At 33.9% G+C, this 27,133-nt stretch overlaps 2 protein-coding genes and 1 long non-coding RNA gene across 4 annotated transcripts; 2 read left to right on the top strand and 1 right to left on the bottom strand.

The window, feature by feature from the left end:
* The first annotated feature begins 2,538 nt into the window (after positions 1 to 2,538).
* Positions 2,539 to 3,350, top strand: LOC110683683. The gene is made up of 3 exons (XR_002503656.1): positions 2,539 to 2,764; positions 2,885 to 2,942; positions 3,054 to 3,350. It is a non-coding gene; the product is annotated as an uncharacterized LOC110683683 (long non-coding RNA).
* Positions 3,351 to 13,961: 10,611 nt separating this feature from the next.
* On the bottom strand, positions 13,962 to 16,561 carry LOC110683890 (arginine decarboxylase-like). Its single transcript, XM_021860296.1, has 2 exons — positions 16,076 to 16,561; positions 13,962 to 14,999 (listed from the first exon to the last, which is right to left on the bottom strand). Exons 1-2 carry the CDS (start codon positions 16,559 to 16,561, stop codon positions 13,962 to 13,964), a joined length of 1,524 nt encoding a protein of 507 aa, XP_021715988.1.
* Positions 16,562 to 17,503: 942 nt separating this feature from the next.
* On the top strand, positions 17,504 to 21,689 carry LOC110683780 (protein FAR-RED IMPAIRED RESPONSE 1-like). 2 transcript variants are annotated; one of them, XM_021860189.1, is made up of 4 exons: positions 17,504 to 17,940; positions 19,254 to 19,628; positions 19,830 to 20,899; positions 20,983 to 21,689. In XM_021860189.1, the coding sequence occupies exons 2-4, from the start codon at positions 19,355 to 19,357 to the stop codon at positions 21,493 to 21,495; spliced, it is 1,857 nt and encodes a 618-aa protein (XP_021715881.1). In that variant the 5' UTR covers positions 17,504 to 17,940; positions 19,254 to 19,354; the 3' UTR covers positions 21,496 to 21,689. The 2 variants fall into 2 exon arrangements, with proteins under 2 accessions (XP_021715881.1, XP_021715880.1); XM_021860188.1 differs by lacking the exon at positions 17,504 to 17,940 and having other exon boundaries at positions 18,929 to 19,628.
* The last annotated feature ends 5,444 nt before the right edge of the window (positions 21,690 to 27,133 follow it).

Genomic DNA, 27,133 nt, shown 5'->3' with positions numbered 1-27,133 from the left:
TAGTTATTCTAATTCATCAAAGTTTTCATTTTGTTAACTTAATTTCTGTTTTTATGGTACTAAGTAGTATTATTGTCTTGGTTTCTTATTGGTCGAATAAAAACTGAAATCAGAGCTGAAATACAGATTTTTATTAATATCTGAACACCAGAACTGAATTCAGAGTCGAAATCAGAACTGAATTCCAGAACTGAATTCAGATCTGAATTTCAGAACTGAATTCAGAATTAAACTCTAGAACTGAATTCCAAACTAAATCTAGAACTGAATTCAGTTCTGAATTGCAGCTCTGAACATTAGATTTTGTCTTTTTGGTCAAATTTATTTCTTGTTATTTCTACTCTAATGCATTGATTTTTGTTGTTCTTATTTTGTATTTCAGTTTAGATGTTTAGTTTAGCTGTACATGAATAATCACCATTAGACTTCCCATCACCCTATGTTACAAACATTTAACTTTTAATAAATACAGTTAGAATTTTCCAATACCAAAGAGACATGCAGTGTGATGCTTCACAAAAACAAATTTAGTTAGTTATTGGACTTTGACAAAAATCCATCATATGAATATAAACAAATTTGCCGCTACTTTTGTTTGCTCTGTTGGGGAATAGTTACTTTTTGGATGAGTCAGCTTTCCTTATTTCAACACCAACAAGGACCCTGCTAGTAGCAAGGTCTGAGGTTGAGGTGAAAGAAGCCTCACATGTGACAGGTATCAAGGGCAGTACTCATTTAACATAATTATCAAATATTAATCAGTTGCATGCGGGATGGCTGATTTCGACTACATTTTCAGTTCTGATTATCAAATATTCACTACATTTTCAGTTCTGATTTCGACTCTAAATTCAATTCTGGTATTCAGATCTGAATTAAATTCTGTATTTCAGCTCTGATTTCAGTCTTTATTCGACCAATCAGAAGTATCTCCTGTTGTTACTATGTTACTTTTGCTAGAACATTGCTACTTTTGCTAGAACATTGCATGATGTTACTAATTGCTCTTATGCTAGGTTCTCTATCGGCTGTTTAATGGCTTTTTCAACTTCATTTGCTGTAAAGATTGTGTGTGTGTGTGTGTGTGTGTGTGCTGTTGAACTAAGTGCTGTTGCTGTTTATAATGAACCCACTATAAATGTGATATTGTGATTATAGTTCAGAACTGTACAGTTTAGATATATAGTTTAGATCTTTATATCAATTTATTTTGTATTTTAGTTTATGTCTTGTCTTTATATTAGTGTTGACATACTAAAGTAGCTTACCTTATGGTTTCATCAGGTAAAAGATGACTTATCGAAGCAAGAGAGCAAGGGACCGCAGCTAAGTCACATGATCCACTGTCAGCACAGTCACCAATTACAACTAATGCACATACTTCATCTACTACTGAAGTTGTTTCACAACCCATCAAAAAACAATGTACTAAGTCACCACATACTGAGGTACTTAAGGATGACAAATGGGGACCTTTTTCTCCACCCATTACCACTACAAAATCTGACCAGCAACCACCTAATAGTGTACGTAGGATCCATTTGGAAAAACCCTCCTGGTTCAACATCGAATTCAGTCAAAGAAGCTGCTACATCAGGTTATCAGAAAAAATATCCAGCAAAAGTCTCACCTAATATCCCACCTAATATTCCACAATCAAGTAGACCAGACTCATCATTGAACTCCCTTTCTACTTCTCATAAACCTCTCGAGCAACCTATGAGAAGAGGAATTCAAAACCTTGAGACTGGTTCTGTTAAAACTTCAGCAACAGCTCCACAGACTAATCAAGAACAACAAAAAAGTGGAAAAGAATCAGAAAAGATCCCGAAACAGTCTAAGTCCTTACGACCAAGAGCACTTCCGGATTGGCCTCTAGACATAGATTTTGACGACAAGGCGGAGGTTCTAACCATAGGTAAAAATTTCCCATTTAAATTAGTACTTTAATTTTTTAAACTAATTATTTCTTTTACCTTACTTTTTGTATTTAAATCAAATGCCAATGGTAATACTACATTAGTAAGTGGTATAATTCTGTCATTTGACGTTTGGAGTAATAATGGCGTCCAATACTATGTTGAATTCAATGATCTATGCCAGCCAATTAGGAAAGGTGGACATATTTTGGTTAAATTCATTAGTATGATTGCAAACATGGAAAGTCGTTGCCCAGTTAGGGAAAAAGATTGGCATGCAATCGACAAGCATTTCAAAGGGAAGATAATTATAGATATAAGAGTAAGTATATTTGTCCCTAAGCCATCCCTTTTTATTGTCAAAACATACATAATTAGTCGATATCTTATTATTTATAGATTACTTACTGATTTATAATTATAACTAATTTTATTTACTGAAGGAACATTTTGTGATTCCTCCTGGTGCGGAATATGACAACCAAGCTCTCAAGCGTGCCAATAAATGTTGGAGGCAATACAAATACTCTCTAAAACAACAATATTACAAGCCAGAATAGAAGACATTAGATCAGATTTGCAATAATGTGCCACATGGAATTACTAGTAGTAATTGGATAAAGTTGGTGAAATATTGGGATTCAGATAAAGGGAAAGTATGTTCAATACTTAGCTTACTGTGCATGAAGCAATATTTAATATCTTATTCATAATTATATAATAAATACATACTCTTTGAATGTGAGTGCAGGATATGTCAGAATGCGGAAAAAAAAGCACGAGCCTCCCAAAATCAGTTTCATACATCTGGCTCTAAAAGTTTTGCAAACCGACAAGCTGATTATGTATGGAATATATATGTCATTTTATAATTACCTGGGATTGTATTTAGAGCATGTCTTTTTGTATGCGGTTGATATTGTTGACTTTTCATATTAAAGCTCTTATTGCTTTATTATTTATAGGAAGATGAACATGGACAGAAAATGAGCTTGTTAGAGCTGTGGATTAAAACCCATACGGGTAAAGACGGAAGCTTTCTTCCTAGCACAGTCACTGAAGATTTTGTGGTATGGTTTTGTGACAGATTTCTAGTATGATTTTGTGCAAATTTTGTGGTATAATTTGGTATAGGATGATGTTAAAGCTAAGGTTGAAGAGTTGAGGATGATGCACCCTAAGATGTCTGAACAAGAGCTCGAAGATGAAGCATTTCAGCAAACTATGTATGGCAATGAGATTCCCGATCGTCCTGTGGGTTACGGATTAGGGGTTAAAAAATGGGACATTTTCGGAGTACGTGGTGTATAAGGCCATCATCTATGTATTTTGGTTTTTAGTCTTATATTAGTGATGTATTTATTTAGGGACAAGCTACTATATATATATGATATACGACATTTTTTTAAAAATTTTATTAATTGTGTTGATGTTTTCTATTTAAAAATTTGGTAATTAATTAACTACGTACTCTTATTATTATATATTGTTGATTAATTATTATTTTTTTTATTTTTTTTAAATCTAGTTATATAGAATATTTGTTTATTTTAATTTTTTTTATGTTATTAGTTTAATTTATGATAAATTTATAACTATAATGTATGTATGATGGTAATAACTTAATAAAATGAAAAAAAAGCTTAAAAAAAAATTCTACACGCTTTTTAATGTCTACATATTTGCACATTTTCAAATTTTAAAGAGTTTCCCGCCATACCAAAGGCTGACACGAATAAATGCAAGACAACAAAAAGCATCGCTAAATTTAAGTATATGGACGGTAAAAGCGTCGCTAAAAACTACACACATTTGGGATAATGCGCGAAATACATATTTGTGACGCTTCATATATTAGTTAGGACACAAAAAAAACGTCAATATTCTCGACGCTTTTTTGCGTCCCTGAAAATTTTTGACTCACGTGTTTTCAACGCTTTTTAGCAGCGTCGAGAAATAATTTTTCGACGCTTTTTGTAGTAGTGATCCTCCAATCCACTACCGTGTTCACGACCTTGGTTGTTGCCCGCCAAGCTCCCCTGCTTCGACCAGAAAAATTTTTCTTCCATTCTTTTCCAGTCATACATTTGCTACTGCCGACAAACAATTCCATGGCAAAATCAACATCTCACAACAAATTTAGGCAATTCATCAACAAAAAAATGAGAGAAACTCACTGAGATAAGAGAAAGAAAGAGAAGAAACCTCGAGGATTGACGACGAAGAAGAAATCAGAGAAGCGAGAAAGAAGATTAGTGGAGGAGAGAAAAAATTAAGGCGACATTGATGGAGGATTATTCTGAACCTCACAGTCACTCTATGGGGTGGAATTTTTGGGTTAGGGTTTAAGTGGGTGGTCGCGACGGATGTAAAGGGGAAAAGGAAGAGGTTGGTTCGACGGTGGAGGTTGGTCGGCGGGGGTGGGGGGTTCCAGGCGGTAGCTGCGGATGGGGGAGGGGTTGCTACTTGCTGCCACCAGAGGGGGAGAAGGAGAGGGTGGCTGGCTGGTGGTGGTGAGGATGGTTTTTGTTTTGTTTTTTTAATAATTTATTAATTAACTTAATTATTAAATAGTTAAGTGAGAGTTATGAGTAATTAGAAGGAATAATGCAAAATTAGAGGCTAATTGAGTGATTAGAGATCTCAGGTTGTTTTCAACAAAAAAAATTTACAACATGATTTTAGTTGCCAAAAAATTTCAAAAAGATTTTTTCCAACAAAAGAGTTTTTATAAATGGTTTTTTTCTGAAAAAATTTCCTATTTTTTAACAGCAAGATCATACAGAGTATTCTATTATTTTTCCATACTACAGCATACATACACATAGCATATGTATTTATAAGATTCGTATGTCGGTGCACACTCAGCTCCTAATTAACTGACATGCATACTTTTACCTAGGCAATTCTAGATAACTAGAGTGTACCCGTGCAAAATGCACGGGATATATATATTATATTAAAAAGAGTTTAATTATATAATATAAGAAAAAAACATATTTCAAATATTGGAAGTTGATTTAGACGTAGTAACTTAGAACCTGTTATTTTGAACTATTTATGGTCTGCTCTGGCTCTACTTTGCTAAAATCTGATATACTTTGTTGAGCCCTACTCTACTCTACTGTCACCTGCTCTACTCTTTTGCAATCTAATGTGCTCTATTCTGCTCATAAACTCAATAGAACAAAACCTTACTCTTATATGTGCGTGGCCATGCAAATGTGTCAAACTATTATGGGGGATACTTTGTCAAAGCTATAGAGGTTACTCATTCAGTGTTATAGGGTTATTCAGTTAGTGTCATATGGATTATTCCATTCAATGCTATAGGAGGGGTTACTTTGTTCTTTTACAAGCAACTATTCAATGAGGCCGGTTACGCAAAAAAGCGTGTTGTACATATTTTTGTTTTGAGGATTAGAGAAGTAAAGTTGTTTGAATTAAAGGGTTGGGGAATTTGAGTTCTATGGTGAATTGTTGATAAAATAACTGTATATCCGTGCTAATGCACGACACACATTATACACGAAAGAAAATAACACAAAGTGAAATGTTAGTAGTGTTTAAGAAAAAATGAATTGTTTTTATTAGTTATTGCAATCCCTTGAAAAAATACAAACAAACAAACAAAAAAAAGTTGGCTGGGTAGTTATTGAATTTTTTTTTGTTTAAAAAACAAATAAATAAAGTAATGGAATGGTAGTTACTGGATAAAATAAATAAATAAATAACCTAAATGCTTTTTTTTTCTTTGGAGTGGTGTTAAAAAAAAAAAAAAACAAAAAAAAAAACCTAAATGCATGAGATTTGAGGATTGGGGATTTAGAGGGCTCTCGTTAAAACGACTCTGTAATTATATATAAGGTTCCTTACTTAAATATTGTCTAAATTATTTTAAGATATTTATCTACTATATTTTTAAGAAGGTAACTTCTAGAAACATTACTAGATATTTATATTACAAAATCATAATCCTTCCGTCTGCTATTGATAGTCCTTTATGGGCATTTTTCACATAAATTAATAAACACAAATAAGAATAGTAAAAACACATTGAAAAAGTAAATTGAAATTGGGTATGTAAAAAAGTAGAGAGAGAAAGTAATAAAAATACATGAGAAAACAAAATTTACATGGGAAATTTAAAGTTGTACAAACATTATTGCAATTTGGAGGGAATTTTGGTAAAAAATTACTCCCTTCGTTTTTTTTAAGTGTTACACTTATCAAATCCGCCCGTGTTTTAATAAGTGTTACACTTTCTTTTTTGGCAAAAAACTACATTAAAATATTATATCTCTCTCCTCACATGGTCCCCACCCAAACCCACTATTATTTTTTTTATTGTATTTCTCTTCTCACATTCATTACTTTTCAATAAACTATTAACCTCATTATCTTTCTTTTACAATTTTTTAATACTCTAACTACCCCACCTACCTCTTATTTTATTTAAGTCAATTAACTTGCCTAAAACTATGCGCCGGTCAAAGTGTAACACTTAAAAAAATTACGGAGGGAGTAATATTAATGGTTGTTTGAAAAAGTAAATGGGGTGAACATTTTGGTACTAAAATTTGCCCATAAGGAACTATCATTTGGGGACGGAGGGAGTAAAATTTTATACTACCTCCGTTAAATGTATGTGCAACTTTGAAAGGGGTTGCGATTGCCAAGGCAAAATTTAAGGGGCAAAGATTAGCTGGTGTTATGGGAAGTAATAAAAAAAAGGGGAGAGAGAAAATGGGATCACCCCACTTAAAAAGATGGGGAAATATGATTTTTTAGGAGAAAGAAAGAAAATAGGAACACCCTATTTGAAAAAAAAGGAAGAGAGAAAATGGGACCACTCCACTTAATTATTCAAATATGAATTTTTTTATTAAGGGTATATTAGTCTTTTTAAGATTTTTTTTGTTTACTAAAATAGGAAAGAAAAATAAAAAGTTACACATAACTTTGATCATCCGTTTTTGACAAAAGTTGCACATAACATTTAATGGAGAAATATGTAGTTATGTGGTCACTTCACATAATCACATATAAGGCAATTAATTAAGTAACGGGGGTCATGGTGATGAGCAAATAGCGTTACCTTAATGTATGTAGGTTAACTAAATGCTAAAAAAAAGGGTTACTTTTTTTTTATTAAATTGAATCATTCTTTCATTTTTTAAAACAAAATAATAGGGATTACTCGAATGAACAAATAATGGAATTGCTTATTTCAAAATTACTTAATTTTTCTCATATAACGAATTTAGGTTACTTTTATGGACAATAGTACATGATGTTTCTCTTATGATTAAATGAGGTTACTCATACATATAAATGAAGATTACTCTTATAAATCAATGTGGCCACACCGTGCGGCTAGCCACATACAAGACTTATCCTTACAAAATACTCCCTCCGTTCCGCAATGACCACGATGATGTTCTTGTTTAAAATCTTTGACTTTTAAAAATTAAGAGAGAATCTTCTAAATTTCTCTCAATCTATAAGTGCAAATATAATCAAGTGGAATCCAGTTTGATTCGTCTTGGTGAGTACATTATTAAAATCTAACTTGTATAATTTTTGCTAGTCTAGAATAAAGATATTTGCGGTCAAAGATGGGTAAAATCTTGCATCGATTTACGTAAATAGGAATATCATTCTGAAACGGAGGGAGTAACCTACTACTTCCATCTCTTTTTCTTTGAATCATTTAATGCTCTGTTTGGATACAAGAGTTTCATTGAAATTCTAGAATTGGGTTAATTTTAGTGTTTGGATGAGTTGGAATTTGAAATATGAATTTAGTCCAAATTCTAAAACAATTAAGAAAACTTCATAAATTCATTCAAAATAATTACTCAAACCATATCATTTGAAATTCCCTACCTAACCAAGCCCTACTACGACACTACCCAAACACTCATCGTTCATCCCTTTCATGAAAACCCAATTCTAGAATTTCAACTTACTTTCTCTCTTCTCAATAAGCAATCTCCATCCTTACTTTCCTCCACCACCTTCTCCTTTAATGACGGCGACTTCGACGCTCTAAGCTCATAATCTGACGTGTTTCTTCGTGTTATGCTCGTAACTTTAGCACGATAAGTTATTTGATTAATTTTCTCGTCTTTGTCGATTCCTAAAATCGACTTGACGTCCAACGCTCAGTTTCAACGCTCTAAGCTCGTAATTTGACGTCTTTGTTCGTAAAACTTATTGACTCATTTGATCCTTTGGATTGATTCGTTGTTTCGGTTCGGTTACATGATTGGGTGTGACCCGAAAGGTTCAGTAAAGATTAAGTTGTAATATTAATTATTCACTAATATTACTACTGATCGGAAGCGGTTTTCAGCTAGGCATTCCGATCACTTAAACTCACTGAATAATTAGCTTCCTAATTAATTCCGAACCCTCTACCAGAATAATACACTTGTTCGAAGGACACCATTCCTTTCACTACAAAATCTTGTTTATTTTTTGACATGAGTGACCATTTTTTTTGGATAAGATGTGGGTAAGAACTTTGGAATTGATGATGAAGAAGGTTATTGTTTTAACTATTGAATAATTGTGAATTTTTGTATACTGATTATCAGTTAAATTAATTAATTTGTTGTTAAATTTCCAAAGTATTGCCAAACACCATGGATACTTTGAAATTCTGGATTTAAAATTGTTTTTTAAAGTTGTTAGTAATTTGGAACTGAAAGCAAGTAAGGATTTCAATTTGAAATGAAATCAATGTTTTCAAATACTGCCTAAGCAAATTTCACGAGAAGTGACAAAGTGAATTAAGAAGTAGCAAAAGAACACTAGAAAGTTATATACATAGGATTTGCTTTAAAGTAGAGAGAGGGTAATAAAAATACATAAAAAAGGCAAAATTTACATAAAGAACCTAACTTTGCACCAATATTGTTGTAAATTAGGGGGTATTTTAATGCACATGAAATCATCATTTTGAACCAAGATTTTGGCCAAATGAGTCAAAGGAAAGGGATGAAAGGACTAGATTTTTTCTAAATTAATCTTTTAAATAGATATAATTTGTAGGTATAAAAGCAATGGTGGATTTTGATTAAAAAAATATATATATTAAAGGGGTTAGGATTAAAATCTTTACCTTTTGTTCAAATATAATCACTATCACTATGTTCTAATATTTTACAATTAAAATAAGATTATTTATGCTCATTATCTAATTAATTACAGTAATTTATTGTGTTGCTATTGATGTTTTGATGATAACACAAGTCAAATAAATGGAATAATGCCTTGTTGAGTTTTGTAGCTTATTCATTACAAGTTGCAGGAACTAGTTGAGGCAAGGAAATTAGAGCCAAAAGAATAAAGAGATTAGTTGCAATGTTCCTGTAAAGGAACTGAAGCTTCAGTGCTAAGGCTAAGGAAAGAAGACCCGGAGAAGAGACTTCTAAGAGAAAAATAAAGTCTGGAATATTTTATATTTTAAGTTTTATGTAAGTGAGTTTAATTGGGAATTAGTACTTAGTGGAATGCGTTTTGAATTTGTCAAAAAGATAGAATTTGTTAGATTGCTAGAAAATAGGAAAAACGGTTTTGGATAATATCTTTTCTGTTTTATCTTTTTAAATAATATCTTTTGATTTCAAAAAAATATCTTTGAAAAACTAACTTCCTAAACTTGTGCAACTAACTATTGATTCAGTCTTCACCACTTGCGTGCAAACTACTTCAAGAGGATCAACGTGTCCTGGTTTTTAAGACATGATTGAAAATCTGGAAGTGGTGGATAGTAGTGACGTTGATATGCAGCAGTAGTGGCTCAAGTGTTAGGAGTGGTGGCGTTTTTTCCAAGCATTGTTTTCCTATAAATACTGAAGTTACTTTTGGGATAACTTCACCTTGCTCAATTATAACTTTCTATCTTTCTTGTTTTCTAAAGAGTCAAGTGTCGCATTCCCTAAGTGTTTTTCTTAATTACGTTCACTAGAGTTATATAAATTTGAGTTGTAATTTGGGAATTGGGAGTTTGAGCGAACTCTAAGAGAAATCAGTTGAGAAAGAGAGAGAAGAGAATAGAGAAGAGAAGAGTGGCAAGTAGAGGGACTTGCTACTGGGAACTTCAAGTTCATAGAGGAACTTGAAGTATGATTCTTTAGTTTGTAATAGGTTGTTTGCCCTGTTATAGTGAGGAATCTTTCCTAAAATCCCAAGTAGTCGTGGTTTTTCCTCTTGTTAGGGCCAAGAGGTTTTCCACGTAAAATCTCTCTGTGTGATCTTAAAGTTCCTTTAGCTTTGTTTTATCAATTCCGCAAAAAGTTAGCTAAATTTCTCCAAACTACAATTCACCCCCCTCTTGTAGTATTCTTATAAAGCAACATATTGGGAGTCGGACCCCAAAAGCTCCGGTAAAAGGTCAACCATGTGACAAATTGACAATTCCTATAAAAACATATTATAATTAATCAGTACATGTAAATTATAATACCGGAGTAGTAAAATACAATCCTCTATAACAATCAATAATCATAATTCAAGCCATGCGATGTAAATTACGCATTATCAAATTATTATACAGACTATATCATACTTAAGCATCACAAATAAGCATTGAAGACAAAAGAGGATCAGAAGCTCCAACTAGTTTATTACCATCAACTTTACATTGCTGTAAACTTTGTACAACCCTTTCAGAGATCACTTCACCCGGTGTAATTATCGGAACACCGGGTGGAAATGGACATATCGATTCTCCACATATCTTTCCAATGGCGTCTTTGATACCAACGTACTTCTTCTTTGCAAAGAAAGCATCTCGTGGAGTGTGTTCTATCTTAATATTACTCCACGGTTCAAAATCAACGCGTTTATTAACTGAATGTGAGAGAGTATGAGACCTTTGATGATAACGCTGGATGAACGATGGTGACAATATAAAGTTCTTAAACCCTGAAATTAATTCCATAGTGTGAGAAATACTTTTAATATGTTTTTAAAGTATAATAATAGTATATTAATACCATAGTGTGAGAAATACTCTTAATATGTAGTATAGATATCTGAATTATTATAATAGATGGCCTATTACGTAAGAAAAGTTATGATGGTACCAATGAGAAATGCATTCAGATATCATAGTAAAATAGCATGCAAAATGTACGTTATACGAATTTTATGATACCGGTACACAATAGAACCGATGAACAATATGCATATGCATGATAGAATGGACTAGTGAATAATGGATTTGAAATATATGTTCATTTTGTTGTTGACATAATGATAATGATCAAAAGTTTATTATGGACCAGAAGTCCAATGAAATATGGATTTTTAAATCCACACTGTACAGTGTCTTGCATCATTTTGAGTCTTATGTTCATGTGCATGTAAGAGTCATAAGTTAATGGATATTATTGCATATATAGGAAGTTGTTAGATGCATTACTCATTGTATATTTGTTAATATGTTATCATATTTTCTATATCTCATATTGCATGCATTAATTTCTTACAATAACTGTGGTGTATGTAAATGTTCATTCAAAGTATAGTAAGATATGTTTACAACTTTGATGAAAAATTAGAAAGAGATATTTATATTCCAGTGGGCTTACACTAGTGATGAAATTATTGATGACGTCGTTTTAATAATAGTTTGTTATGATTCATGTAAGACGAGTTCCTGAAGAACTTATATACGACGTATTTAAATACCCAGCCCTACATATTTTATATCTTGAATATTACAATTATTATCAAAGTCATGGAAAGCCAATATGACTAGCTGCATCACCGATATCTCAACCTGAAGTTTGAGTATGTGAGATTCAACAAGTCTATGTATTCATTGGCGAACTCTCATATAAAACATGAGATGTCTAATTGAAGAATAAAGTTGAGACACCATTGTGTGAGAATAATATTTTTATGGTCCAGAAGAGCCATGAGCAAAATATGTAATTAGTTTAATTTCTTAATTCATATGAAACTGGAAAATGAAATATACTGGTATATGATATCAAGTGTTGCCATGAAATTATGTTTGGATAAATCAATTACTAATCATCATTTTGTAGTATATATGACCTCAAGAAGAAGGCAAATATCTACTTGTTATGATAATTTGAAACAAAACTATTGAATAAAATAGTGGTAAACAATTGTATTTTTTCCACAAGTATGAAGAAATGAAGATGACTCAATAAGTCCATGTGAAAATTTGAAGATTCAAGTTCAATTTGAAATGATCAATCATCAAGAAATGGTGTTCTGCTACATGGAAGAAGTTACCCAACCATATCGTGTCGGATTTATTGCACTCGAATTGAAAATTTCACGATAATATGTTATGTATTCATCAGGGGGAGAAAATACGCTTGCACTCTTTTTTCCTTAACCATGGTTTTGTCCCACATTGGGTTTTCCTGGTAAGGTTTTTAATGAGGCAGCATTGCAAGTGTATTACGAAGAATGATGTACTTTTTTTCCTTTACTATGTTTTTATCCCACGGGGTTTTTCGTAGTAAGGTTTTAACGAGGCACAATCTTCGATAATGGACATCCAAGGGGGAGTGTTATGAAATATAGTGTGGATGCCCATTGTACTCCTTGTATTATTCTAGAAATATTCTAGATAGGTCGTCTAGGGTTTATATTCTTATCTAAGCAAACCCTATTTATATTGTATTTATATATATACCCCAAGATATGGAATAGAACACACTGATCGATTCTCTCTCAATCTCTCTCACATTTCTCCTAATTTTATAACACCTACGTAGTATTTTTATATATTATCCAATTTCTTTTTAGGACATTATGAACAATTACCTTTCCTTTTATTTCCGCCTACATTGAACCTTCTTCTATACTTTTGTCGAAGTACTCCTTCCATGTTTAAATAAATAAAACATTTTCCTCTTTCAAACATGTTTAAATAAGTAGTAAATGAAACATTTCTTTCTTTAGTAACTCCTCTTTATTTTTTTAATAATATTCTCTCTTTTAGCATAATAATATTCTACTCCGTACTAATTAATGGTCCTACAAAACTTCTTACGTATTTCTCTATTTTCAAACTTATACCCTGCTACCTATTTTTTTTTCAAATAGATTCATCTAACTTTCTGAAACTCCGTAAAAGGCAAAATATTTCATTTATTTAAATTAAATACGGAGGGAGTACTACCGTTAAACTAATCTTTAAAATCTCTACTCTTCCTATTGGGAGTTGGGACTTCTATAATGGCTAGGAGCATATATAACTTGCTCCAATATCATGAAACTCTTCATTGGGCTAAACCAGGCCCACATCAAAGAAGAACTTTACCACTTGAGAGTTTTAAGCCTTGTAATATTTAGGGTCATAGGTCAGTCATATGACTCATATCCCATATTATTCTTTGATGCAAGTTTAAATAGGCAAATCAATAGTACTCATATAATTAGTTTTATCACATCCAGTCTACAATTGATTTACTAATTATGATAGTCTTAAATTTAGAATAGTAGGTTAGCTTTAGTCCTTTCAAACATATAGCTAAAAGTTAAGTTTCACTAATCTCATTTTATGATATATTTATATAACATTCTCCCAGCCAATTGACTTAATTGGAAAATAAATAAAAAAAAAACTTTAGTGACAATTTGATAAATAAATTAATTCATGCGACAATTTGGTAAAAAAAATTAATCCTAAGCGATAATTTGGTAAATAAAATTATCTCATGCGACATTCTCCCTCATAATACGAGCACTGTCCTCACCAAAAAAAAAACACACGCTCGCAAATCAAACTAGAAAAATTATATCATCACCAAAATACCACCTATACAGCTTTATCCTGATTGAACTGAATATATATGAGCAACATGTTTACCACCACCTTTTTTTGGATGAGCAATGTGATGAAAATAACATTGAAGAACAAAATCTTACAATAAAACAACTAAAGATATAAAAAAAATACATGCTTGTTCTTAACTCTAGCTCACTGTCATCTTTAATAAATAAATATCATGTAAAAGATATTATGTAAGGTAAATCATACATTTAAACATCACAAATAAGCATTGACGACAAAAGAGGATCAGAAGCTCCAACTAGTGTAGTACTATCAGCTTTACATCGCTGTAAAATTTGTACAACCCTTTCAGAGACCACTTCACCCGGTGTAATTATCGGAACACCGGGTGGAAATGGACATATCGATTCCCCACATATCTTTCCAATGGCGTCTTTGATACCAACGTACTTGTTCTTTGCAAAGAAAGCATCTCGTGGAGTGAGTTCCATCTTAATATCACTCCACGGTTCAAAGTCAACACGTTTATTGACAGAATGTGAGAGAGTATGAGACCTTTGATGATAACGCTGGATGAACGTTGGTGACAATATAAAGTTCTTAAACCCTGAAATTAGCCTATCTACATGCTCTTTACAAGTTCCTGGAAGGATTGGAAATGTGATAAATCGCGATCCAAGTAGCTCAGACACCACCTTTTGATCCATATATAAGAAGTAATCAACTTCATAGCCAGAAAAAAAGAGATTAAAGACTCCAATAGTAACCCGTAAGGGATCCATGTACGGGTAATCAAACACGGCATAGCCTGGAATTTGTTTAATTTCTTGTTTAACCTCGGTTGCTAAATTGATGGCATTGTCGAAAATGGTGTGAGATTTTTGTTTCAGATAATGTGTAGTAGCATCTAGTGAAGCTAAGAGTAAAGGACTTGGACTAGTGGTTTGTAGGCTACTAATGCATTTGCCTATTTTTTCCTTGTCTATAAGAGTAGTACTATTATGAGACACATGTAACATGGATGACTGAGTTAGGGAGAATAGCACTTTATGTGTGGATAGGACAACCACGTCGGCACCTTGTTGGAGGGCCGGTGAAGGAAGGGACGGGTGAAACCCGAAATGAGCACCGTGTGCCTCGTCTACGATAAGAGGTATGTTATGGAGGTGACATAGTGTAGAGATTTCGTTAAGGTTGCTGCATATCCCATGGTATGTAGGAGATGTGATAAAAACAGCACCTGGTTTGAGACCTTCTGATTCCAATTCCTTAATTGCTTTTTGTACCTAATGACACAAAATAAAGACATATTTCCTACGTTAAGAAATAGTTGCACCATTTAAATTATTAATCTCTTTGATTATTAAAATTTAATATTTTAAAAATATACATTGAGAGTAATTTATTTAACTTTTATTTACTAGTAGTATTCGTGTTGTACGGAGTACAAATTAGTAATAAAACAGGTCAAAATCAAAATATAAATGAGATAACTATTTTTAAATGATTTGGAGCTGGTATTTATTAATTAATTATTGTGAAATGTATCCTTATCAGATTCTCCGTTTCAATTTGTTAGTCCCATATACTATTTTGGGCGTTTCAAAAAGATATACCCATATTGAATGTATTCCACTTTTAACTTAGTTTTTATTTCCTATTTTATTCATATTAAATTTTGATTGGTTAGATTAATTGATTGTGAATTAATGACATGACTCTAAATAAAGAAATTACTCCCTTGATTTATGCAAATATGACTAAATCTTTCTTTAAAAAATCAAAAAAACTAAATAAGGCAAAACTATTTATGAATTGTTTTTTAATTTAATGTTAGATTCCAAATATTATCCTTTTCTTATTTTATGAGATTGATTTCATATGGGACTATCATCTTGAAATGGAGGGAGTAACTTTTATTTGTATGGTAACTTAAAAAAGCAAGAGCGTGTAATTTTGCATGCTATATAGTTCACCAATGCATACAAAATGGGCTAAGAAATTCACTCTCCAAAAAATCCGTCTCATTCTCATTTTATTTGCTCCATTTAATTAAGGAAAATGTTATATATAGCCCTTGGGGCTACATATACACATTAAATTAACACTTAAAAATCGTAAAAAGTTAAGAAATTATCAAAATATAAACACTAATAACACTGATTTACGCGTGTTTTTGTTATGAATTCCTAATTTTATATAATTTCTAAGAGTATATTTAATGCTTATATATAGTCTTAGGGTTACATATAACATTACCCTTTAATTAATTTATGAGAGAATTTTCTGGTCAAAGTAGAGCAAATAAATAAAACAGCGGGAATAGCAATTATAATAGATAGAAATAAGATTTCAAACTTACCTGAGACGGACTGACGACGGTAGATATATCCCAATCAAAATCATATTCAGGAAGGATATACTTAGTAACCAATTCAGAGAACACCATGGCAGAAATCGTCGAAATGTGAGAATTACGGGGGAGAATTAGGGCATCTCCAGGATTACAAGCACCCATAATTGCAGCATGGATTCCACAAGTTGTACCTCCTACAAGAAACCATGTTTTCGAGGCCCCGAAAACATCGGCTGCTTGCTTCTGTGCTTCCAAGATAGGGCCTTTCGGAGTAGAAAGGTTGTCAACCTCAGATATGTCATAAAGAAAGGGTTTATGACCAATGAGTTGAGACATTGATGATGGAATTGCTTGACCTTGTGTATGACCAGGGAAAAGAAAACTTGCAACATTTTGTTCAGCGACTGCTTTCAAAGTATTCACTAATGGAGGGGAGTTATGCCAAGTTGAAGCATCAACGCGATAAAACTGTATATATGTTAAATGAGACATTTCAATACAACTTTACATAAATAATGAGCTAATTACATAATCGATGATTAGAAGTAGTTAATGTCGTGAATTGAACCCCTCTAGCCTCCAACCAACTAGACGAACCTTGATTCTCAGTTAATGTCGTTAATGCTAACAATTACTCTCATATTTATTATCTGCTGATGTTTATGTCTGAATTTATTGTACTTCCTCTGTTCCTACTCCCTTCATTTTTGAATAATTGATACAATTAAATTTGACCTACATGTTAATGCATTAGTTTGAAAATTGATATATTTGATTAATAAACATTAGTAAAAAAAAATATTTATATAAGTTGATATATATTATGAAACTTTATATTAATATCTCTTAACCATGTATTCATGATAAAAAATTTTTTTTTATACATTATTAAAAATAACGAAGGAAAAATAAAATATATGAAAAGTGAAAGGAAAAAAAAAAGTTAAATGTATCAAATATTTAAGAGAATATGGAGTATATTACACTGGATTCCCTCTATCCCTTAATTTTATCCCATTGTTATTTTTTTTGAAAGTTTGACTATGAATTACCATTAATCTCTAAGAGATACAAAGTACAAAGTAATATAATAATGTGAGATCTTATTAAATTTATCTTATTGTATATTTTAATAATTTTATGTTTCTATAACTTTTACGTGTATGGAAATGAATATGTATATATATGAATCCCATTTTTCATCATTAATTTCTCTCCCCTGAAAATGCTTTAGCAATTGCCTAGTCATTTCTTGTCAAATAAAATAAAATAAAATAAAATTGCCAAGTCATTGATCCATGTGGCCATGTGTAGACAGCGTGTTCTTGGATAATGTGGGTTTGTTTAATGAGATTTGGGATGATTTATTAGAAAAGTCGAGGAAGTACTAATAGAGGTCTGATATGCATATGCAAGTGCATAACATGGCAATTTAGTAAATAAAATGCAACTTTTGTGTAACGGTTTGTGAAAATGGAGGGAAAATTAGAACGGAATAGTAAAATTGTGTAACGGTGTGGGACCCTTAGCAGGTTAAAAAAACATTTGACGGAACCCCACATGTACTTCCTTTCCTGAAAGAGGAGACCCACTGAACTTTAGAACCTTCCTCCTCTGAAAAAAAAAATTTGAAAAGGTGATGACCTTTTCCTCCATTGTTGAACTCAAAAAAAGTGAAGAAATGGAGGTTTGAAGAAAAAACAAAATCTTAATTTATTCTCCCGTGGTACGTGATGGAGTACCTTGAAACGACGGAGGATGTGGAAAGGTACAACGGTGGTGAGTTTGGTCTGAGCATTTGCGAAGCCAGTGAAAACGATCTCGGTGAAGGAGTAGGATGTGCGGCGGCGTTGGAGGCGCTTTTAAATGAGGTGAGTGATAAATTGTTACAACAATGACAATACGATTTAGTGGGTGTTGTTGATTATTTGAGAAAAAGAATCTAGGGTTTTTACATTTACAGTCGTATAAAAAGGTCCATAATTGTGAAATTCTAGAAATGCAATTGCAATTGTATTAGGTCCAGTTGTTGTATGTTATCATGTTCTCGAATTGCATGTCTTCCTATATCCTCTAATTCCCCTGAATATGTAATCCTCGAATTGCTGGTCGTCCTATTTCATCTAATTGGCCAGAATGTTAATGCCTCTCTGCATGTAATCTTAATTGATCTTGGTATGTTGTGTGTGAATATGGTGTTGTGTGTCTGTTAATTTGTAGTTATGTTAATGTCTGAACAATGTTGACCTTGTGGGGTGATTGTTATATGTGTAACTAAGGTTGTTGTTGGGGAGGAGTCCTTTAAGACTCCAACCAAAGGGAAGGCTAATGTCTCCATCAGTATTCAGATTGAGGAGGAGGGTGGTGAAGTGGAGATGGATGTTGCTTTGCCACCTCCGTCTATTGGAATGGTTTTTGAGTCAATGCTTGAAGTGGATAAGTATTTTATGGAATATGGGCAGCAGAACGGGTTTGGTGTTGTGCGTGCAAGTGGTGCAAATAATGGAAAAGGAGCAAAGAGGAATTGTAGGTGGACGTGTGAAAGTTATGGAAGGCCTGGTCGGAAGAGGAAAAAGGTTGAAGTTGCTGTGGTCTTAGATGCCCAAATCAGTGAAGATGAAGATTTGTGTCCTAAGCGAAAGTCGAAGAAATGTGAATGCCCTGTGTTTGTATATGCACATGTAAACGCTGTAGGTCAATGGGAGATAACGAAGGCTAAAATGGAACATGATGGGCATACTCCAACCCCTAGCAAATCAAAGAGTATAAGTAAATTTAGGTGTGAAGCAGCTATTGGAAAATCCCCATATTGTGAAGCAGCTATTTCAAGAAAGAAGGGCAGGTGTTCCTGTTTCTACCATTTATAGAAGTATGGCTAGGCAGAGGAATGGTTTGGAGGGGATGCAGTTTGAGCAAAAAGACCTACACGATGAAGTTTCTAAGGAAAGGAAAAGGGTCTTTGAAGAAGGGGATGCAAAAGCCATGTTTGCATACTTTAAGAGAATGGTGGATGACAATTCGAATTTCTTTCACACATATCGAGTTGATGAAGAAGGAAGGTTGAAGGATGTTTTATGGGTAGACGCAAGGAGTAGGGTGGCTTATGAAAAGTTTGGGGATGTAGTTGTATTTGATTCTACTTATTTGACTAATGAATACAAACTTTCTTTTTGCAACTTTGTAGGAGTAAACCATCATGGCCAAACCATTCTTTTTGGATGCGCCCTTGTTACCCGTGAGAATGCTGAGACTTTTGAATGGGTGTTCTCAAATTGGCTTCAATGCATGGGCGACAAACCCCCTATTGGTATCCTAACTGACCAGGACCCGGCAATGCGCAAAGCTCTAAAGATTGTTATGAAAGGAACAACCCACAGATGGTGCATTTGGCACATCATTAACAAGTTTGGAAAGAAGTTAGGCAAGCATGAGAAGTACAAGGAGCTGAAGGAGGGGCTACAACATGTGATTTATGATAGTCTTGATCCTGATGAATTTGAAGAACGATGGCCTGAGGTTATGAAGAAATACAAGGTTGAAGATGATGAACGATTGGAAGGTAATAATTAATTTATTATATACACCCTTGTTACATTGGTTTAAAATTCGTTGCATTTAATTGTAGCATTTGTAAAATACTATCCTTAATGTGCATTTGCAAAATACAGAATTTTGATTGAAAAATAAGAAAGTATACATATATGTAAAATATGTATTGTGGTGTTGGTTTTATGTAATTTGAATTCCCATGAGTGTCCAGGATTGTTTGAGGAACGTGGAATGTGGGTTCTAGCCTATGTGAAGCACTTGTTTTGGGCTGGGATGAGGACGACGCAGAGAGTGGAAAGCATTCACAGCTTCTTTGATGGATATCTAAGCAAACACACGCTCCTGCATGAATTTGTTGAGCGGTATGTAGAGGCTCTGGAGGTTAGAGCCACAAGTAAAAAAAAGGCTGATGATAACAATGCCAGATATGTCAGGAAGACTTACAGTGACTTCCCAGCTGAGTTGATCTTCCAAAAGATCTACACTTATGCAAAGTTCAAAGAAGTCCAGCGAGAATGTACCCGGAGCTTATATGTTAGTCCCATCGAAAAAAGTGTCTTGTCTGAGAGCATCATTGAGCATGTGGTTGAGGATAGAATTTGGTACAAGCCGAAACACTCTTCGAAGGAGAAACCTTCTAAGAGGAAGAGGAGATACAAGATCAGCTTAGATTGTGTTTTTAAGGAAGCTTGTTGCGAATGCAAGCACTTTGAGTGCCACGGTATTATTTGTCGTCACATCATTAAGGTTTACGAGCTTAACGATCATTACGAAATACCTGAAAAATTTATTCTGAGGCGTTGGAGGAAAGATGTGATAAGGAAGCACACTAGGGTTAAGGTTGCATACCACGATCCAAACAAGACCGAAGAGGTGTGCAGGTTTGACAAAATGATGGTGAAGTTTAGTTCACTTACTTCAAAGGCCTGTGTTTATAAAACCACAACTGATCTTGTCATGGCAACCCTCCAGTTACTAGAAATTCAATTGGATGAAAAACTTTCAATGATGAATGTTACAAACGCAGAAAGAGAAGGTAGAGGTGAGAAGGGAACTCCAATTACCCCATCCACACAGAGACAAGGTAGCTGCTCTGAGGACCCGAAGGATCCTCCAATGCCGAAGAGGCCTGCTCACAGAACAACTGATGTGAGGTTCCCTTCCTGTGTTGAGAAGTCTAAAAAAGGGGCTAAGACAAACAACAAAGGTTCACAAAAATCCGCAATGGTGCAACACGAATCACAACGTACAACTTCGAATGTTACACCCTCATATTCTCAGGTTATGTTCTTTACTTATTGTATGCTTGATGTTGTTTACCTATGTGATAATATCTTGTAATGGTGTTGTTTTCTTTAATGCAGTTGCCTCCACAACACGGATTTATGTTTCCGTATAGCCCGCAGTCTATAGGAGGCATCCAGATGGTGGATGCTGACGGATCAATAGGGTATTTTACTGGTGTCTCAGGCGCGAATACCCCCAAAACTCCTACAGCCAACTTGTCTGGAACTGATGGCCAATCTATTTACCATCATCACTATAGACCACTCATTCCTTGTGCACAAACATTGGCCTCCCCTAGTACCCCTAAGTCTGCATCACCACTCGGAGGTGCTTCTTCTTCTGGAAAATACAGACCCATTGCTCCTAAACCGATGTATATACCCATTGCTCCTTATCATCACCGATATTTCCATCCTTACCACAATCCCCAGTACAATCCCCAGTACAGTCATCCAAACCAACATCCTAATGGTCATCATGAACATCCTACTGGTACTACGGGTACTAACCAACACTGCAATGGTGCTACTGGTACTAACCAACACTGCAACGGTCCATCAGCCACTACCCCAGCAAATTCTGCACAATAGCTAGAGATTCCAGTACCTGAAGCTGTAATATATTCTGATCTTCCTTAGTATAATTTTTTGTAATCGTGGGTGGATCACTTCTTTAGTGATGTAATGGAGTGCTCTTTAACATATTGCATGTATTTAGTAATTACCATTACAATTAATTCGTACTTAAACTTATCTTAGAAATTGTGTTAAATTAAGGATATCACTGGATATGAGAAGGGTACCACTGGATATGAGAAGGGTACGACCCGAATAAATTTAACTTCAGACTTTGACCTCCATTTGTAGTTTGAACTTACTCGTACTTAAACTTACCTTAGAAATTGTACCACTGGAGATGAGAAGGGTACCACTAGAGATAAGAAGGGTACGACCTTATTAAAGTTAACTTCAGACTTTGACCTATTTTAGTGTTGACCTTATAAATTGTATCACTGAAGTTCTGATGGGTAGCACTGTGATGGGTGTACCACTGGAGGGTTTTATACTTAAAATAGGAATAATTGGAGATGAATTTGTTGCATAATTATCGAGGGGATTCTAAACACTTAAAGGGAATGAAACCGTCATGATTACAAACGTACCATGCGAATATGTGGTGTAGTCAATTCTCAGTATAATAACATATTCCAAAATAGATAATGAATGGTATACAACAGGGACAATATACGCGCTATAGTTAGCGTAATTTAAAGTACATGTTGATTAAAGATGACATATACCCAATGTAAAACCCGAATACAATTTGTAGTTTATATGTTTCACATGTGCGATAATGTATACACTTTGTAGTTTATATGTTTCATATGTCAAACATTTATTTAGTTTTATTTCAACTTTTTTCAGAATTATAACACATTTATATCAAGGTTTTTTAGAATGGTAACCGGTTGCAATGCTCGAATTTAGAATTACTAATGTTGTGTACGCATAATAACCTTTTTATGTTGATCCATTGACTCTACAATTACAACTAAGGCGATAATAACTATGTTTCACTGGTCGCTTGATTACCATCATTGTAAAATGACACTACGACTTATAATACTTGGACTAGTTCAAAATTCAACTACATATTACTAGGGTACCGTTAGATCTGTGTAGGGTACTACTGGGGCTAAGCTTAGGGTATAGGTTTTTGGTTTAGTGTATGTCACGGTACTTTACCACATACACTGGAGCCGCAAACATACCACTGAAAAACCAAAAAGTCCAAATTCAAATTATAACCCAGTATTACTGCATTCGTTTTGTATTTCATTAACACCTGTTAGGGTACTACTACGTATACACCACATATTTATCAAGTGGCTTTTAGTAGTTGGGAGGTGATATTGTACGTAGAAGGGCCAACATACATTTAATGTACAATGGCTAACATACATTTTACTATGTTTTTGTACAAGGCAAAGAGAGCAAGTGAGTAATGGTTTTAGAACGTACCCCTAATATTTTGATTACTTAGACTGTGCGTTATGCTGATTGTATTTACGATGTGGCAACATATGGTACATAGTCCACCATAAATTAACCAACATTTACTCGTCATTCATATTTTGCGTTTGAGGGAACCACAACAACTCATTAATGAGCTCTCCCCTCAATATTTACTAGGAACGTATTGTGCGTATTATAATTGTGTATAACATGTACAGTTATGATGAAATGCAACTTAATTGACATAAAGAATCATTGACGAAATGCAATTACGTTTTGTGCGTATATTTACTAGGTATTATGTGTAGTTATAGATTATTACTAAATGGACCATTTATAAGTTGAAATATTTAGTAAATGTACTCCAAATTAAGAATCCACAGTTATAGTAAACAAGCAGGAAGAACATTTGTTTTAATTAACTGTACCACTACAACAGAATATAGAACAATTAATTGTATGTTTTGTACAGCTTGTTAATTTAATGGTTGTTTAACTATTTCCAACCGTATAATATGTCTTACAATTGAAAAGTACTACTGAAACTTATTTATGTACCACTTTATTTTTTTCTAAGGAAATTCATGTACAAACATCGGCTGCACAGTTATGAGTACCACTACAACACATTATATATCAATTTAAAAATGTAGATTTGTACAGCTACCGTGTGTAATAGTTGTTTTTTTGTTACCAATGTGGATGTTTGATACTTTAACGTATACAAATGAAAAGTACTATTGAAACTTATTTATGTACCACATTGTTACGGAAAATACTGTACACACATTGAAAGCGGGCAAAACTTTAGGCAGGGTAATTAGTAAACCCTTCCCGCCATTTTTATTATTTTTTGTTGTTGATTACGGACTATATATGTACACAAGTATATTAAGCCTTTGTGAGGAGGGTTTTGCAAAAATCACAAACATTTCTATGTCTTCCCACTCCATTTCATATACTTCTAGACTTAGGAGTTTCGACAACACGAACTCAGACATATCATGGATTGCTGCGAAGAAATGCAACTGTGGGGGGCAAACAATTGTTGAGTTCCGCATTTCTCATTCTGAAGCAAACCCTCTCAGGCCTTACTACAAGTGTAGAATGTGCAATTTCTGGCAATGGGCGACAGAGGTGGATTTCATCCGACAGAGGAGTGAAAACGCGGTGGGTTTAATTTGGCAAAAGATGGATGATCTCGAACGTTTTGGCAGGAAACTAATCAAAATTGTTGTTACTGTTGCCGTGGTGTCAATCATATTACACCTTATTTAGTATTACTACCTTTCAGTTTAGTATCATAGTAAATCTATTTGGAGTACTTACTGTAATATAAACTTGAATTGGTCTTTGTTATATATTATTGTATTGTTTCCCTTTTTAATGCAAATTTCGTATATCGGTTTTAATTATTGTTTTAAACAATTTTTAAAAAGTGAACAGCCAAACTAACTTAGAGCACACAATTCCATAGTAATTATAAACTATAACAATTGTAAATAACTTCAAGTTTAACGACACTTAGTACAACTTCAAAGTGGTTCATCAGAACACAATACAAAGACAACTTCAAAATACAACTTCAAAATACAACTTCAAGGTCCTGAAGTCCTAAATTTTAATAGCCGAAACAAAATGAAAAACCATTGTCTTGACAATTGGAGAGTGAAAACAGAGAACAACAACTTCTTAGCATCAGATTCACCATCAAGGGGTGAGATGATCATTCAAGTCACTAACGGTTGGGTCGCCCAAGTTGACTACTGGTTCGTCATCTTCAATGAAGGGTAACTGTGGTGTCGGTGGGGTGAGGTGATCATTCCAGTCGTGGACAGTGGGATCATCAGGATCACTGTGAGGATTACGGTATGATGGGGGCGAATTACTTTCCAGCTGACTTCCTTGTTGACTTGAATTAACACTCCTCAATGACTATAATTTGCATTTGATTCGAACTCATTAATTAGTTTCCAATTTCACGCATAACAATGTCAAAAGCATTCATACACCAATACATTATTAGTAAAACAGTCATTAAATGTAATGTTAACCTTGATTGATTAGAATAGCAGATCCAAATTACATTTCTAATCTTGTCTTAACACTTTGACTAGGTAGAATAGAATTATATACAAAGCAATTCAATCAATAGTATGATACGAGTAATTTAGACTTAGAAAGAAGGCAATTAAATTAATAAGTTTACCTCAATATCAACAACAAGCTGATGGCTGAAATATGACTGACCCCTCTTAGTTACCCAAGGAAAGAGATCCTTCACATCCCAAATGAGCAACACCTCACTATACCCATTTTGCCCACCAAACCCTTCGACGTTGTAGACGCCCCTAAGCTCGAACTTCACGAACTCAAGTGTGGACTGGTCAAATCTAGCTTCCGTCACGACAACAACAACAGGGGCATAGTAATGGAAAATCTCATAGAACGTCTCCACAAATGATGGTCTGTGGACATTCCGTGCGTTCCATATAACAATTGCAGATCCAGTATGTAAATATTCAGGACGCCCATCATCAATTTCACTGTCAGACCCCCAAATCGAAACCCTGTGGTACTTAACTTTCAATTTGTTTGTAACACAAGAAAATACATTGAGATGAATGAACTTCACCATCCCTTGGACCTCCATCACATGAATTGCTGCATTTGAAGCACCTATGAAGATGTGGCTTTCCTTTGTTGGCAGAGTGTACAAAGGAATATTGTCGAGGTCAACCTCTGGCTTCAAATCAAAAATCGGGACAATTTCTTTTGGAATAAAATCATCAGACCTACAATTACTGCATATCCACTTAGCAAATGCACTCACACCCTTGTGGAGATAACCATCCAAATCGGACAAATCTGGATAGTACGTAGGGCGGACGTTGTCTTCAGATAGTTCCATGACACTTTTAGGTATGTAGGTAGTTTTCATGAGATCAAGGGAAGTGGATAGCTGATCACGAAGGAAGGCATGAGGCATGTAAATGCCTTGTTTGTAGTAATGGTCGTTTGCAAAGTACGGGGTGGAGTTGAAATCAAGTTCTGGGGTGGTTGTGGTGGTGAAAGGGCTAAAGTACATGACGGGTGTGGTTGAGTGTGGTTCAAGGAGCCTTCCCAAAGCTCTTTGTGACAAGTTTTGTGACCTTGACATGGTTGCTAGGTTCGTTCGGAAAGATTAACAAATGTTTCAGAGGTCACTGTGAATGGGGGGTTACAATGATAGTAGGATTTTGGATTATTTTAAATAAGATTTTTGAGCATTTTAAATAATCATTTTATGGGATTATTTTCCTTTCCCATGTACCCCCATCCAGAAAATATATACATGGGAAAGGAAAATAATCCCATAAAATCCTCATATACCAGAGGAAATGTACTTATGACAGAGAAAAAGTGATACTTTTGTACAACTTTAGTAGCAAAGTTACTTACTGATAAGACAATACACCTGCTGTGAGAGTAAAATGTGGCGTTGGGCTCAATACATTTCTGACATTAGATGTTGAACATTTTTAGGAAGGTTAGACTCATTTATGTTACAGCTGAATTGTAATTGCAAGCATTGCTCCTGCACAACATAACTAAATAAAAAGACATGATGGTAAACATTTAAACTCAATCAACATAAACATTGAAAATCAAACAACCACTTCTCTTGTTCCTTGGCTCCATGCTCTTGCTCCATTGCCATGGCAAATAGAGGTAATTTGTAGATCACTAATTTCTTTGCCTTTACACGTATTCTTCAATTGGTTTTGTCATTTCTTTCAATGTTCAAGTATATCATATGAAATATATTAAACACCAACATATGGTTGTCTTGTAATCAAATTCACACGTAAAATCCAGTATACATGTGTGTTGTTATCTTTTTCAGAGCATTGTATAAAAACACCAAATTATGGTTGTGTCTTGTAAGTTTGTCATACAGGTAAGAAAAAAGTATGAGAAATTAGATTGAATCCATGTAAGGAATTAGCCAGCGAAAGTATTACATGTTCCAGTGATACTATAATTGGATCACTGAAAAGTACCACTACAACATATACTTTACCAGCAACATTTTTATGTGTAATAGCAACACTACACTGAAGCAAAATAACGTTATACTAAGAGAGTTAAAGTACCACTGATTCATATTCCAAATTGCAGGTAACAAACAAGCTGAAAGACGACGGAAGAGACTCCTGCGAAGAGTACAAAA

Source organism: Chenopodium quinoa, unplaced genomic scaffold (genome assembly GCF_001683475.1).
Source record: "Chenopodium quinoa cultivar QQ74 unplaced genomic scaffold, ASM168347v1, whole genome shotgun sequence".
NCBI lineage: Eukaryota > Viridiplantae > Streptophyta > Magnoliopsida > Caryophyllales > Amaranthaceae > Chenopodium > Chenopodium quinoa.
The sequence above is the reverse complement of the archived record's forward strand: the minus strand, read 5'-3'. Positions and strand labels throughout refer to the sequence as shown.